Source organism: Nymphalis io, chromosome 27 (genome assembly GCF_905147045.1).
Source record: "Nymphalis io chromosome 27, ilAglIoxx1.1, whole genome shotgun sequence".
Lineage (NCBI taxonomy): Eukaryota > Metazoa > Arthropoda > Insecta > Lepidoptera > Nymphalidae > Nymphalis > Nymphalis io.
In genome coordinates this window covers 4,450,472-4,467,063 of record NC_065914.1, presented here as the reverse complement: position 1 = coordinate 4,467,063, position 16,592 = coordinate 4,450,472, and the positions used below count along the sequence as shown (strand labels likewise).

The 16,592-nt window shown below is 34.1% G+C and overlaps 1 protein-coding gene across 1 annotated transcript in view; it reads right to left on the bottom strand.

Annotated features, from left to right (window-relative positions):
• Positions 1-4,072: 4,072 nt before the first annotated feature.
• The window catches only part of LOC126778831 (extracellular serine/threonine protein kinase four-jointed), a 41,579-nt gene continuing 29,059 nt past the window's right edge, over positions 4,073-16,592 (bottom strand). The window contains exon 2 of the mRNA XM_050502532.1: positions 4,073-5,900. Coding sequence (XP_050358489.1) covers positions 4,126-5,856 — 1,731 coding nt within the window. The 5' untranslated portion in view covers positions 5,857-5,900 and the 3' untranslated portion in view covers positions 4,073-4,125. The remainder of the gene's footprint in view (positions 5,901-16,592) is intronic.

The window sequence follows — 16,592 nt, the reverse complement described above, 5'->3', positions numbered from 1 at the left end:
AAAAGGCGGGGACGGCTAGTGCAGAACATTCTTCCCGACTGTACTGGCCGTCGTCGCGTTTGGACTCTACTACCACTTATCATCAGGTGGAGTCGAGTCATTTGCCATCCCGGCGCATATAAAAAAAAAGAAAAAAAGAATGATAGTAAAAGATAAAAAATGACGTCGTCACGTGACTTGGCGTATATTAAATATTGTAATTGATAGTTATTGAAATTGAAAGAAAACTTTTAAATAAATACGGAGTAAATAAATTAACATCGATTTATAATAAATATATTTTTCTTGAAATTATAATAATATATAGCAACACTGACTATACTCGTCACGCACACACAGGGGAGTAGATAGTGGCGGACGGTAGACGGCATAAGACAGATGTCGTTACCGTCACGGTATTCGGCACGGCTTCACTCCCATGAGCTTCACATTAAATTCACCTTTAAGTAATTGGTTATATTGTTAGATATGATATGTTTATTAATCTTAGGCAACGTTCCTGTGAGATTTTTTCAATGTCTGGGTAGGTTAGGTTACCACTATACATCATATATTCTACCGGCAAATAGCAATACTCACTAATGTCGTTCGTGTTCCGTTTGGAAGTGAGTGAGCCAGTGAAACTTTACACAAGAGACATAATAGAATGGTTGAGACTGAAGAGGGCATACAATCCCCCCTCACACGAAAATGAACAACAACACAATGTGTTAAATTTATAAATTATCGATTTTGATTTAAAACAAATCCGAGTGAATAACTCTATCTTTAAATTGACACTAAATAACGAAGTCAACGACCTATTCATTACTCCGACGGCTAAAAAATGTTGACTTTTCGCTTGTTCGTGACATAAATATTCTAAACTTTATAGACCATCGAATTTAGCTAACAAAAATATGAAAATACTAAAGGGATATTATAATAAACTAGTGCTATTCCGTAGCTGTGCTTGTTTTTTTATGTTTTCGACAGTCACGAGTCCTAGGACTTTATAAAAGTCATGTGAACTCTCAGGTCGTGTCAGATTGCCATCCCTTTGCATCATCGGGACAATGACGGTATGGAAACGTCACCCGTGTTGCATAGCGTACACTTGTGTCTTTATTCGTTTCTGAAAACTTCCGAACGGCAACAGATTAGAACACGTGAATCTTAACTGATGATTCGTTTAAGCCCAAGCGCCATTAAATTTCATGTACGTAATTAGTAATTACGTAATTTGTGTAGAAATTCATCTCGTGTTCAGCGGTGAAGGGATATCGTGAGGAAACTTGCATATGGTGGATCAAACTCCGCACTAGAGAAGTATAGTGAAGTAAGCTTCAAACGTACTTCTAAAAAAGAATGGAATCATTTACCGGCTATTCTGCCCAACTTGTTTTTATAAAGTATTCTTTTTATGTCTTTCACTACCTCGTTACTCTAGTGGCTTGATGTAAGGCCGCAGACCCGGAGGTCCTGGGTTTAATTCCCAGGTCAGACCAATAAAAGTTATTGGGTTTTTCTGTCAGAAAAATCTCAATAGCAGCCCGGAGTCTGGAAGTTGGAAGTGTGTACACTCCGGTGCCTCGGAAAGCACGTAAAGCCGTTGGTCCTACGCCTGAACTGTTTCCGGTCGTGTCGAATTACCGTCGCATCGGATTATGAGAATTAGGGAATAAAGTGCACCTGTGTTTGCGCACACACTTGTGCATGCTTGTTATAATATCTTTTGCGTAGTTGGCAAATCTCGCTTGAGATTGGCCGCCGTGGCCGAAATCGGTCTGGAGGACATTATTATTATTATTATGTCGATTCCTATGTCTTATGTGATCTGAATTGATCTACACTTTACCCTGTATTATAAAGCTTAAAGCCATATGCTTTTGTTTGTTAATTATTTTGTTTTAATTGATTATTATTTATTACTAGACGGGCCGTTGGCGTGGTTGGTAGATACTTCACTTTCAGCCTTTTACGCCGAAGGTTGTGGGTTCGATTCTGAAGACATGTCTGTTTGTCCTGAGTCTGGGTATAATTATCTATATACGTATGTATTTACAAAAGAAACGTAGTATATATAGTATATCAGTTATCTGGTTTCCATAGTAGAAGCTCTGCTTAGTTTGGGATCAGATGGCCATGTGTGAATAATGTCCCAAGATATTTGTATTATTTCATCTTGCTGTTAAGTCATAGGGGGATAGTGGGATATTTTAAGTCAACAGAATTATCTTTCTTCTCTTTCTTTGTACTCGTGAAGTTACCTACACATTGTTTCTTATATAATATACTTTTTTCAAGACCATTGGACATCTATTAAATTATATAATATTATTATTGAAAATTAATATATATGTATTATTTAATAGTTGATATTTATCATTATATTTTTATGTTATATAACTTTAAAAAAAAATAGTATCCTATAAATGAATACATACTAACATACACAAAAAAAGCTTTGTCGTGTATGAAAAATATATATCCGAATATTTTATCATTCAAGTGAATATAAATTATTTTATTTCAACAAAAATTTTAACTAATAAAGATAATATACTGTTTATGGACGTTACAACTTATCTCCTTAACGATGAATAATTTATGAATGCATGTCAAAATATAAACAACAAAAGAATATATTACAAAGTCATTTTATTTATTATAATTATATATAATATGTTTACATTTATTTACATAACTTAAAGCCTGCTGCAACCGTTATATATAATCTGTGACGTTTTGAAACAACCAAACTTCTATAGATTTTCATTTAAATTTTGACGTTCAATATTGACAAGTATTACAGATTAAACAGGACAGTCGTCACAGATTATATGCATTACATTATCCATTTCATTTAAGATGTACAATATAAAAAAAAACATACCAAAAATAATTTCGAATGTTTACGTGACAATAATCAATAATAAAATATACATTTTATCTCTAGACGAGTGTTCTTAATTTCTCATACGTTTTATTTAAAATGTCGTAATTATTTTTCCTTTTCTGGAATTTATAATTTTGATCATGACGATTTTAAAAAAAAACACCACAGATTAAATAATTGTTGAAACTAACGTCCAGTAAAACATGAAATTCCTCCTAACATTAGGTCTGTATACTTGTTATGGCTTTAAAAAAATAATATGTATTTCATTCATAAGATTTCAATAATTAATTGATATAATAAATTTACAAAACTTGGAAAATAAATAAATACCTAATCCTTAATTAAGATATAATTAGAAACAGTATTCAAATAACAAAGATGAGTGTTCTTTTGAATTTGAGCGACAAGCTTTCGCCAAAATCTATGAACATTATATGAGCATATTGTCACTTATATAAATCGCGTGAGTACGTGTCTAGAGATCAAATGTCATTTGTGCTATTCTGTAAGATTTCGATTTACGAACGAATAGGATCGTGAAATGTCAAAAAGTGATATACGACATTAACTGTAATAATTATAACAACTAATATATACGAGAGTTTATAGTTACAGAAAAGCTGCAGGTCTTGGTCTATTCGATTTTTGTACAAATTATAATGAAATGGATTATAAATTAAATGGTCAGCATATTTACAAATAATTATATAATAATAACAAAATAAATATCACCGCAAAAACAATTACTGGCACATTTACAATAAATAAAGTATTTGGTATCGAAACACTCTTATCAACGTCACTAGTCTTTTCTCGCACTAAATATAAATATAATAGAACCATAGACAAATATTTACAAGTTCAAAAAAAGTTAACTTTAAGGGGAAGGAAATGACTTGTGTCAAATGCGTCTCCACGAAAAGGATATTGGCAACTTTTGTGTGCAACATACCTTGGTAGATAGAATGTAATGAGCTCAAGTTGTCAACTTGATACAATTTCGTGTGATTCTTGGTGACTTTTTAAAAGTTGCAAACATAAATTGCCAATTATATTAGTGAAAACGTACCAACATATTCTAGACAAAAGTGTAAATGGTATTTACAATACATTTAAAAGTATATATCACTACAGTTTTAAATGTATTTTGGAATACATTTAAATCTATAGTGATATATTTTATTTTTCTGTAATAAGTAATAAATAAAAAAGAATTTAGTGCGAGAGAAATTATTAAAATATTTCTATCTATTAGCAAAAGTCTGTGCACACTTGTCAATTTGACTTAAAACTTTCCCTATTCTATCGTGTAATACTTTAGCGTTTTTCTCTGGCAATGGCGGCAAAATGTCTCTTATAATTGGATTATTCTTCTTATGAAATATATCACTGAGTCTTGCACCGATTGAATTTTCATGCAAACTTTTCAAAGAGTCAACCGTCCTCTTTCTAAACACACACAAATTGTCCAGCATCAAACTATGATACACATTGTATTTCTTCAAAAGCCTATAACCGTGGAGAAGTCCAGATTCGTTATCCAGAAACAAAAGCAAACCGCTGTCTATTTTTCGCGCCAAATTATGCGCCGGGCCATCCATGATATTTATATTCCATTGATAGTTGAATAAGTTATTAACAATTCTATCTAAATTCGCTGTCAAATAGTCAAATATAATGAGATCCGACCACTGTGCTAGTTCAACGAATAAATCTCGAGTCTTCTTATTCAGTTTAGCATCAATGAAATCGAAGTTATTCATGGTTTCCTCCTTCCTCACTTTGACGTTTTTCATTCTTAGTTTATCCAACAATATCTGTTTGTTAATTTCGACAGTTTCGTTTTCTTTTTGTGACATTTTAAACACATCATTCTTATTCAAGTGACGCGTTGAGGGCTTAAATATTTCCGGTATTGTGGCCGATTCTAAGCTTGGAATGTATTGAGTTAAAACAACCGCCCTATTTGTGTTCCACTGCGCTGAAGCGATGTCGTTTGCAACACTTTGCCAGAGCTTATCTTTCAAATCGACGACTTTAACAACGGAGGGTGCTAAATTTGTTAAATTCAATAATCTAGCAACATAGAAGCTGAATATTTCACCCTGTATTTGATCTGTATTTTGTCTGTATCTAACACAGGCTTGGATGCCATCTTTGAATGTGATTAAACGATTCTGCATTCTACCGCAACCAGGTTCCATCTTGGTAACTTCGCTCTGATCAACGTAGCTCTCCCATATTTCAGCTGAATTTTCACCATAACCTTGTGGCATTGAATTTTCGACTTCAGGACCCCAGTATATGTTGTCGTATAAGACTGTATCAGTATTAGGAACATGTATTTTTGTGTCCACTATATTTGTTATAGAGAGTTTGTGTTGGGATACCTTATTGTCTTTGAGGATTTCTTTCATATCATCCGTCAGGCCTTTGGGATAAACGTCTTCTTTATGTTTGTGTGGGTCGACAGATCCAGTGAACGAAACAGTTGCGAATCTATCAATATTCTTTTCTTTTTCTGGAAGAATAAAGTTATCTTCTATTTTTAAACTATCAGAATATTTAAGTGAATTCAAACTTCTAGAATAACCTTCTCTTGTTGTGTTTATTTTCACTATTTGTTTAGAACTAAAATTAGGTGCTCTTGTTTGAGGAGATCCGACGATTGCTACGCCGATTACTAATCCTAGTATGAAACTTAGACAGACACTTAAAAAACAGTAATTATAAAATCCGTATTCCCTTTTAATGGCTACTCTTCTTGATAAGTCTTCTTTATACCGGAAATTATTGTAAAGAATATAAGGTTTTCTCATTTTGTAGTTTATATTAAATGGGGTTATTTTTAATTTCTGATCAATATTTGTTTTATCTGTGTATTCTTCTTGTGTCTGTTTTAAAGAAGGTAGTCTGTCTGTTTCACATTCTGTATTCTTCTTTCTATTTTCAATATCTTTATCGTAAGACGCCATCTTTATTGCATCAGCTATTCTCTGCTGAATGCCATTCCGTTAATCTGTAACAAGAAAAAAAAAACTATGTTTAAATAAAGAAGAACAACACGATTAGCACTAAAAATTAGGCCTTATATATTATTGTCAATGATGAACGCGTTCAAACGGCCTCTGTCGTTAAATTCATCAATCTATCTTTACATAGACGTAGTTAATAAACAAAAGGATTAAATAAATTTAAGTATATAATACAATGGTTTTTAGAATAATGGGAAAACGTTTATATAATTTCAAATAGTAATAAAATATATATTCCCGTCGATATTACAAGAAATCTTTAATTAGCCTCATATTTTAAAGCGTCCTGACATTTATGGTGATCGCTGTAAAATGCATGTGAAATACGGAGACCATAGTGTAACGCTCCGTCTCACTCTACTAAGGCGGAATGGAAAAGGAGAGATGATAAATTACTTTTATCTGTAATGAGGCATTTAATGTCCTAGTACGAGGATTTGTTTATTATAGAAAATTTGATATGAATGTTACCCACGCGATTCTATTGCTGTTTAAAAAAATCATCCATGAGTTTCATGATTTGCTTTTTAATATCCCTGATATGAAATACCGAGATGGCGCAGTGGTAAGAACGTAGTGGGGTGGAGTGCAGTGAACGTCTTAACCGATGATCGTGGGTTCAAACCCGGGCAAACTCCACTAAATTTTCATGTGCCTAATTTGTTTTTACAATTCATGTCGTTTTTGACGGTGAAGAAAACATTTTGAGAAAACCTACGTGTGTTTAACTTCAATGAAATTCTGCCACATGTGTGTTCCACGAACCCGCATTTGAGCAGCGTCTTCAAAAAAGGATAAGGATAGGAGGCCTTAGAGGTAGAGGGACATCCTAAGGCTGTTGCTGATATAAAAAAACGTCTTTAGTAAATAACTAAAGGCTATATATTATAAAAATTGTGAAAAATAATATTTGATTAAATTTGTTTCTAAGTGTTCAAGTTATATCCGCCATTTTGGACTCGACCATAATCTATGACGCACGGGATTAAGTCGAAGCTAATGACATCTCATTTGAAAAAAATTTTATAAGCTTAAGAGTTTGATAACAGATAGGATTTGAGAACAGATGAACATATAAACTATAGTTAAAAACCCCAACTTTGCTTCAATATATTTTTACTGATATTCTACCCAGCATTTACCCCAAGGGTCTAATTCCATTAATTAATTAATCTTACACTTTTACTTCACAATATCCCGTAAACCCTTGAGCTGATGAGGTCCTCCTGATTTCCTCGGCCAGTTTTAACGGAGGCTGGCCAACTACGCAAGGCACACAAGTGTGTGTCCAAATCTGACAAGAACGGAGAGTTCGAGGGACGAACTCGGAACTGATAATAATTTCTTAACATGAATCCCCAATAACGTCACCATTAGCTCGTATCTCGTGTGAACCTTCTCACCAACATTGGACCAAAATTCGTTAACTTGTTATCAGTACCATATTTTTGCATTGAATTAATATTGATTAGCTGACAGCCTCGCTGGTCCAGAGAGGTAGTAGGTCACGACGTCCTGAATCCTTAATGGATAAATCCTTAATAAATTTGTTGGCGCAAACACTTGTGTACTGTGTTTCCTGCGTTGGCTAGTATCCTCGTCATCATCACATCAGCACAGATTCATAATCTTTAACAACTATCCAGGTGTTACGTCCGCTTATCAAATTGTTCATTCTTTAATATCGACGACGTCATGGCGTCGTAAAAAAATGTACCATAATAATAAATATTATAAACAAACGGACAAATATATGAGGACAACATAGTGAACGCATAAAATATTTGATTTATGATATTATAACACAGCTACAAAATTTACATACACTCATACATACCTACGTGGTTTCATATTACGGGGACGTTAATCATTATACATTTATTTGATTTCCCGTTTCAGATAACGTCGAGATAAATTTTGTTTATTTATTTTTTATTGTTTAAACAAAATAATAATGTTAGATATTTTACGTGAATCCGATCTAAATAATATATACTAGCATTCGCCTGGGAAAGGGGAATAAAGTATTTATAATAATAATATTTTATAAATTAGTGATTTTTGGTGGGTATTAAGTAAAATAAACTAAGTCTTGTGGATCAAGCTTGCTTCCTACTAAATTTTATCAAAATCGGTGCAGTGCTTTTTTTATAGAATAGGACGGCGGACGAGCATATGAGCCACCTGATGGTAAGTGGTCACTAAACGCCCATAGACATTGGCATTGTAAGAAATGTCAACCATCGCTTACATAGCCAATGCGCCACCAACCTTGGCAACTAAGATGTTATGTCCCTTGTGACTGTAATTACACTGACTCACCCTTCAAACCGAAACACAAAAATACCAAGTACTGCTGTTTTGCGATAGAATATCTGATGAGTGGGTGGTACCTACCCAGACGAACTTGCACAAAGCTCTATCACCAGTGAATCCAATCCAAAATAAATTTTTCATCTTATATACCCGTGCGAAGCCATAACGATTAGCTATTAAATAAAATAATCAAAGCAGTTACGACGTTTTGTCGTAACATGTAAACGTACATCGTAATGAAGTGGCTTGTCAAATAACTGTATAATCCTTCGTCTGATTGACATATGTACTTCTGTCCGTGTTAATATTATAATTGCTCTACGATTGAGATGGTCTTTTTTTTTAATCTTTCCGGATTCGAAACTTGTTTAATTATATCGTTACAAAAGTTTGTTTGTTACAGATACATAGCTACCATGTTTTTAATCGAGATCTGATTGTATATCTTGCTAACTTATATTATAAATAATGCTTGCATTTGTATATTAAAAAATTTTTTGGTAGGGTTTTGTGCAAGCCCGTCTGGCTACGTACCACCCACTCATCACACTCACAACCGCCAAACACTTAGTATTGTTATACTTGTATAACTTAAAATTTATTTATCATTCACACAATTAAATTTAATTGAAATAGCTCAAAAGTACTGAGTAGTTATTATAAAACGTTTATACATATTTATAAATAAAATAAGTATACAATAAATATGTAACGAACACTGTGTGTTACATTTAAATATCAAATAAAACAATAACATCAATTCATATAAAGTATCGGTTGCAGTTTTGACATCTATGATAAATACACAAATGTAGATTAATTACATAGAGCGGTTAATGCCACCAATTTTATTGAAAAACCAGCAATTTTCTTATAATAATTCAATTAAAATCATTTATTGTTTTTATGAAACGGGCTTGGCGTCCTCTGGGTGCGCTGTGCTATAATAAACTTATCATGTAATAATAATGTCCTCCAGACCGATTTCGGCCACGGAGGCCAATCTCAAGAGAGATTAGCCCACTACGCAGAAGATATTATAGTGCACAAGTGTGTGCGCAAACACTGGTGCACTCTCTATTCCCTAACTCTTATAATCCAATTTTTTTTTATAGAATAGGAAGGTGGACGAGCATATGGGCCACCTGGTAAGTGGTCACCAAACGCCCTTAGACATTGGCATTGTAAGAAATGTCAACCATCGCTTATAGCCAATGCGCCACCAACCTTGGGAACTAAGATTTTATGTCCCTTGTGCCTGTAATTACACTGGCTCACTCACCCTTCAAACCGGAACAGAACAACAATATCAAGTATTGCTGTTTTGCGGTAGAATATCTGATGAGTGGGTGGTACCTACCCAGACGAGCTTGCACGAAGCCCTACCACCAGTAAAACCAGCCACCACCTCTGGGTCTGCAGCCTAACATCAAGCCACTAGACCAACGAAGCAGTCAATCTTATCATATATTCTACCCCCTAACAGCAAAAGTGTTATTGTGTTTCGGTTTGAAGAGTGAGAGCCAGTGTAAGCACATATACATGATATAACATCTTAGTTTTCAAGGTTAGCAGCCCATTGGTGATGTATGCTATGTTTAAAATGTACCACAGTGCCAATATCTATTGGCTGTGGTGACAACCAATTACTATTAGGTGGCCCATTTATCACCTTGCCTTAAATATATAAAAAATATATAAGTAGTAGTAAGTAAGTAAGCAAGAGCCTGTGAATGTCCCACAGCTGGGCTAGGGCCTCCTCTCCTTTTTGAGGAGAAGTTTTAAGAGGTTATTCCACCACGCTGCTCCGATGCGGATTGATGGAATATACATGTGGAATTTCAGTGAAATTAGGCGCATGCAGGTTTCTTCACGATGTTTTCCTTCACCATCAAGCACGAGATGAATTATACATACAAATTAAGCACATGGAAATTCAGTGATGCTTGCCCGGGTTTGAACCTACGGTCATCGATTAAGATTCACGTTCTAACCAGTGGGCCATCTCGGCTAAAATATATATACAATAAAAATTAATTTCAAAACTAAACGAATAAATAATAATTAAGAAATGATATATATATATTTATAAAGTGCCATTCCAACGAAAGAGACAAACATATTTATAAAAGCGACGCATAGTCTCGTTTCTCGCTCGTCTTATTCAAAGGAGGGGCGTCCTAAGAGGAGGTCGCGTGCGAAGGTTTTATAGAGGTGTTATTACCACTTAAACCGTATTTTTAACGAGCTTAGGAACAGATCGTTAAATCAAAATATCAAGTTTTAGTTTTATATAATAATATAATATTGGAAATTAAATTCTACAATAATATTATATATAGTTATAATAATGAAAATCCAATAAAGCGCAGTGGTAACAGCACGTGAATCTTTATCGAAGATTTTGGCTTCACACTTAGGTTACCTCTTAATTTTCACGTATATAATTTGTGTTTATAATTCATTTCGTGCTCGTGGGTCATCGTGAGGAAACCTGCTTTTGTCGGTTAAACTGACACAGGTGATTAAACCAATCCGCATTGAGCATGGTGGTATAAGCTCCTAGCCTTCTGAATACGTCCATAATATGAGAGAACGATTTATCGTCAAATCAGTTTGGAGACGTTTTTACGTTTGTAGTAGTGCACCGTCAGCGGATAAATAAACGTTTCTTTATATTTTTTATACAATTTTTTTTTATCGTGGATTTCTTCAACTCAAGATATTTCGTAGTCATCCTTATCCTTGCTTTCATCTCATAATGTATCTTAATAATGATTTTATCTTGTATTATATCTGACGTCTTTAATAGAATAAATAAATACGTTTCTCCATTCCTCCAAAATTATGGTATGAAAATTTTCTCCAGCTAATACCATTATAGCATTCATATTCATTTTTTTGCGACATAATTTTTCCCCCGTTTATTTTATTATGAACGAATTAGTAAGAAAATGTAAATGGACAAAAATTTAAAGCTACTTATGCGAGAGTTCGAGTCACGTGGTATCTTGTGTGAACTGGTTTATTTCGGTTTTGTCACTGTGTATCACACTGCACACCATAACCGTAACCGTAACAGCCTGTGAATGTCCCACTGCTGGGCTAAAGGCCTCGTCTCCCTTTTTTTCTTTGTTTTGAGGAGAAGGTTTGGAGCTTATTCCACCACGCTGCTCCAGTGCGGTTTGGTGGAATACACGTGTGGCAGAATTTCAGTGAAATTAAACACATTCAGATTTCCTCAAGATGATTGCCTTCGCCGTAAAGCAAGAGATGAATTATAATCAAAAATAAAGCACATGAAAATTCAGTGGCGCTTGCCCGGGTTTGAACCCACGATCATCGGTTAAGATTCACGAGTTATTACCACTGGGCCATCTCGGCTCTCACACTGCACACATACACAAAAACGTCTCCAAGCTGATTTATTTGTACATACATAAACAGACAACATATGCTAACGCACAACACAATATAGATATATATTACTTATATACTTTTTGTACACCGAGTCGTTGGAACCGTTTTTTTTTCTGTTAGCCGTCAGTATTTTGTAAAACGTATGTCATGAGCTGTTTTAGATATTTTTTATATGACCATGTTAGTTATGCCACTTCACGTCGGATATTTATATTAGTTGGTTACATTTTTATGGTTTCATTTCAAAACTAGTTTTCGATCGCGGTTTCGCCCGCGTGTTAACGGCAGGTGGTTCAAGATTGCTTTATGTAAAATTTCATCAAAATCGGTTTAATCGGTTTAACGTATCTGATAGACTTTCGTGAAATCGAGTTACAATATTAGCATTTATTATATTAGTATAGTTATGTAATACATTTTTTATATATTTTTTTAATTTTCGATTAATAAAATGCAATTTGATAATACTTTGATTGTCTAATAACTCGAAGTATTATTATGATGTATAAAGTAAAAAAAGTAAGCCTGTCAACGTCCCACTGCTGGGCTAAGGTCTCCTATTTGGGGGAAAGGTTTTGAAACTTATTCCACCACTCTGCTTCAATGCGAGTTATTTTATAGAGGGTACAAGCAAACGTACATACATACATACATAAGGCAGACTTCCATCTGACATATACAGGTTCCTCACGTTTTTTTCCTTAATCTGAGCACAAGATGAATTATAAACACAAATTAAGCGCATGACAGCTTAGTGAGGTGCTCGTCTGGATTTGAACCCACGATATTCTATTAAGATTCGAGTGTTCCAGCCACTGTACCATCTCGGCTCTCATTATAAAGTACGATTAAGAGTAATATTAAAATTTTAAAACCGTTTGTAAGAAATATGCATATGTAGTTAACGCTTTGTTTAATAATGTAATCATAATATTTATTTTCAATATGTTAAGTCTAGACAAATTGATACTCGTTTTACATGACCGTAGATATTTCACCAAAGAATTAAACTTACTTATCAATGGTCTTTAATGTTGCTGACAAATAACATAGTAAGAGCAAATCTCGTCACGCCATTCAAATGCAAAAAATATAGATTGCCTTGAATAAAAACCTACGACAAAGCCTTAATTCAGTCCAGTACTCAGCGCAGGTACTTCGTCTCATTAAATAGTTACGGCATTGCATCGTGGTTACAGTATTTTGAAGTGAAAACTTCTTTTTTCGTTTCGCTGGTTTATCTTAGGGGGTAGATTCGTGGCTTCGAGTCACCGTTGATTATGTTAGTATAATGAAATCGTTGAAAGTACAAATAATTTAAATATTGTAAAAAAATTATAAGGATAATAATGATTGAAATTTATGTAAATACTAACAGTATAATAATGTAAGTGTATTTCAACTATTATTTATTTAAATTAAGCTATATTAAAATTCTGTACCGACTTTACGACATAATGTGTACTTTGATGAATTAAAAACTATATAATAAAAAGGGATGGAATTATTACTTGGAGTGCCAATATATGTGGAAGTTGGAGAAATATTTTTAACAGTTTCAAGTTTTCTGTCAGTCACTATGACTGCCTGTTTTTTTAATCAGTTTTTAATTTCGCTAACCCCATAAGTAAGTTCCAGATGTTGGAGGCGCTTTGACGGTGTAATTGATGCCTTTTATTTCCCACTGCCAATGGGTATGAGCGGTGTGTCTTATCATCAGTACATCTGTCAGTCTGCCTGTCTATTCTAACTTATTATAAGCGAGTTTCTTTGTTTTTTCACGTTTTAACAGCTAAATTTGATGAAATGGATTGTCATAGAATTTTTCATACACGTTGTCAGGGGTACAAACACAAGAAAAGTAGTTTTAAATTAGCAAAATCATGTTCATACATACCCAAAATCTATTATTTTTATTCTATTAAATAAATTAATTAACGGAACAATGTAACATAACGTATTCGATAAATTTCTTCTCTTAAAACTAAACAGTTATTTCAAAACAAGAGCCATGTTTTCGAATATGTTTGGACAGTTAGTTTCGATGATTATACGCGATGACGTTCTATTTCAAACACAACGGTTTGTTAAAAGTCGGTAAAGCACTTAACCTGCTGTAACTGTTTTTTAAATATTGATGTATTTACAATATAAATGTCTTTATTGGAGAAAGGCGAATGATAAGTAAAAATTTGGCGTGGTTAGTTTGCGTCCAGTCCCATTTAAGGAGGTTTAATATGGCTTGAGCTGAGTTTTATTTTTAAATAGAAAGGCAGATAGGGATATGAGCCACTTGGTGGTAAATCGTCACTACCAATAGACATCGACACTGTAATATTTACCGATACTTGCATGGTCAATGCACCACCATTCTTGAGAACTAAAATGTTATGTCTCCTTGTAGTGACACTGGCTCACATAAACTGGAACACAACAATACTAACTATTGCTGTTTGGCGGTAGAATATCTGATGTGTGGGTGGTACTTATCCAAAGCTAAGACAAAGCTTTACAACCAAGTTGTCACGCCTGTTCTGTTTCAGAACGCTATGAAGAGGATAGTAGCCTGGCTGGTTTCGTTTTGCTGTGCGCAAGATCAAGGTGTACCAAGATCCACTCTTTATCCCTACGAGCTCTGCTGAAGAGCGGAGGACAGTACGAGGGGCAAATTAAGAGTAGGAAATGGTGAGTTCCACTGAATTTTTATATGCTTAATTCAACTCTTATCGGTGAAGGAACACATCATGAGGTAGATACAATTCCGACACATGTATCCACAAACACGCAATATAGCAGCGTGCTGGATTAAAGTCCAAACCACCTCTTTAAACAAAAGAGAAGGCTTTACCCCAGCAGTGGTACATTTACAAACTCTTACTGTGCTGTTCCTGGATAAAAATCTGCCTCAAGTGTATGTAATCGTTTGTGGATTGAATATTGCGGAATGAACTTCAAGCCTTCTAAACAAAATAATTCTAAAGCTTTATAAGGCAAAAATAGAAATACAACATAAGTTATGGAATTTATGCAGATAATAACGTTTAATATGAAAGCGGAATCTGTAATGGCTAGTATGTATGTCTTCGCAATATAGAGGCTAAACAAAGTAGGATGAGATAGATCGGTCAACAGTCGATAAGACAACATCTGAAATGTAACGGTTATATTGAGCTCAGCGCACACTGATACAACTCAATATATATTTATATATATGTATATTAGTGCGCTGATTGTGTTGCCGTCTGGAAATAGAAACATTTATAGAAAGACACACCAAAAGCATAGATATATAATAAATGGACTCAACCGATCATCACCAAATGTACTTAGCACAACTTCTTCACACGCGGGCGAATTGCAAGCTAGTCTATAATAGAATCGAAGTTGGTTTCCGACACACACTCGCCCACACACACACATACACACACACACACACACACACATACATACACACACACATACATACACACACACATACACACACACACACACACACGCGCGCGCGCGCGCGCACGCACACACAAAATCGCGGATATAGACATACGGATCGAAAGGAGAAGAATTTATTGAAATATCTACACCTGCTCCTACCCTACCTGACAAGCTTCCGAAAACTAGTACACACACATACATACAATAAATTATTAAATCATTTATATTGTTCAGTTAATTTGGTGTTGAGAACGTATTATTTTGACCATTAAACCTCATTTCATTCCCCGTTGTGTTATACGCGAATCATTGCGCAGTGCACACTCGCGTTGTACGTTTTTGCCAGCCTTAACTCCGACTCGACAAGTCCTACACTTTTTTATATAATTAAAATACTCCGCCTCTAACTAAAGGACCCCCGGGTTGTGTCGGAAATCGCTTGGATGTCTTCACTGCAGAGCAGCGAGTGCTGGAAATATGTCGTGTTTTATATGTCAAAATATATATATAACAAATTAAATTACCAAGTATATAAGCTGTTTTAAACGATTGGTAATTTTTTTTAATGTTATGGCTTATAAGTCACCACCATAGAAATTGCACCACTAACGTTGGGAACTAAGATGTTATATCCCTTGTGCTTGTTACACTGGCTCACTCACACTTCAAAGCAGAACGCTACAATATTAAGTATTGCTATTTGGCGGTGCAATATATAATATATAATAGGAATTTATATTTATCTATGAATATAAAATAATAATTGACCGACTGACTGACATATCAACACTCGGCAAAAACTATTGTTACCATGAAAACTTGCATGAGGATGAAAATTTGTATGAATATTCTTCATTTTTGAGTTATGCTAATTTGTATTTAGCAATTCTGTATTATGTCACGAGCGGAACCTCGGGAAGAGCTAGTATGAGATATTTGGAAGACATGGATTATTATTACATATATACTATATATATAGAAACGGCAAAAGAAATGAAAAAAAATATAAGAGCAAAGAAATACCAATATTTTGTTATTTCAATATAACTTATTATACTAAAACCATTTCTAATAGATTTTATAGTCTGTGGTAAGACTTTACGACTTACGATTTCCTTCTATGGACCGAATCGCATGCCTCTATGTCGTGAGGTATACTCGTAGTTACGATTCTATGAAGGATGTGAAATGTAGGCAAAGATCCTATTAATGTATTTACATGTAATTATATAATTAACTACATTGTAAGTTTCTGTTATGTTGTTTCTTTTTAACGAGTACATAGATATTGCGGTGTGAAAGAGATAAAGAGGTTTATTTGAATCAGAAATGCAAGACAAGATGTAACTGTGATGAAATATAAAATGGAAGTTAAAGAATAAAATTGTCGCCGTTATGGAGCCCAGCGGATGTGAAATGATGGTTATTGATAGAATTTTTAATTACATAAAACCAATAAACTAATGTATGTAAATAAAAATAACAAGTCTAATTATAACATAAATATA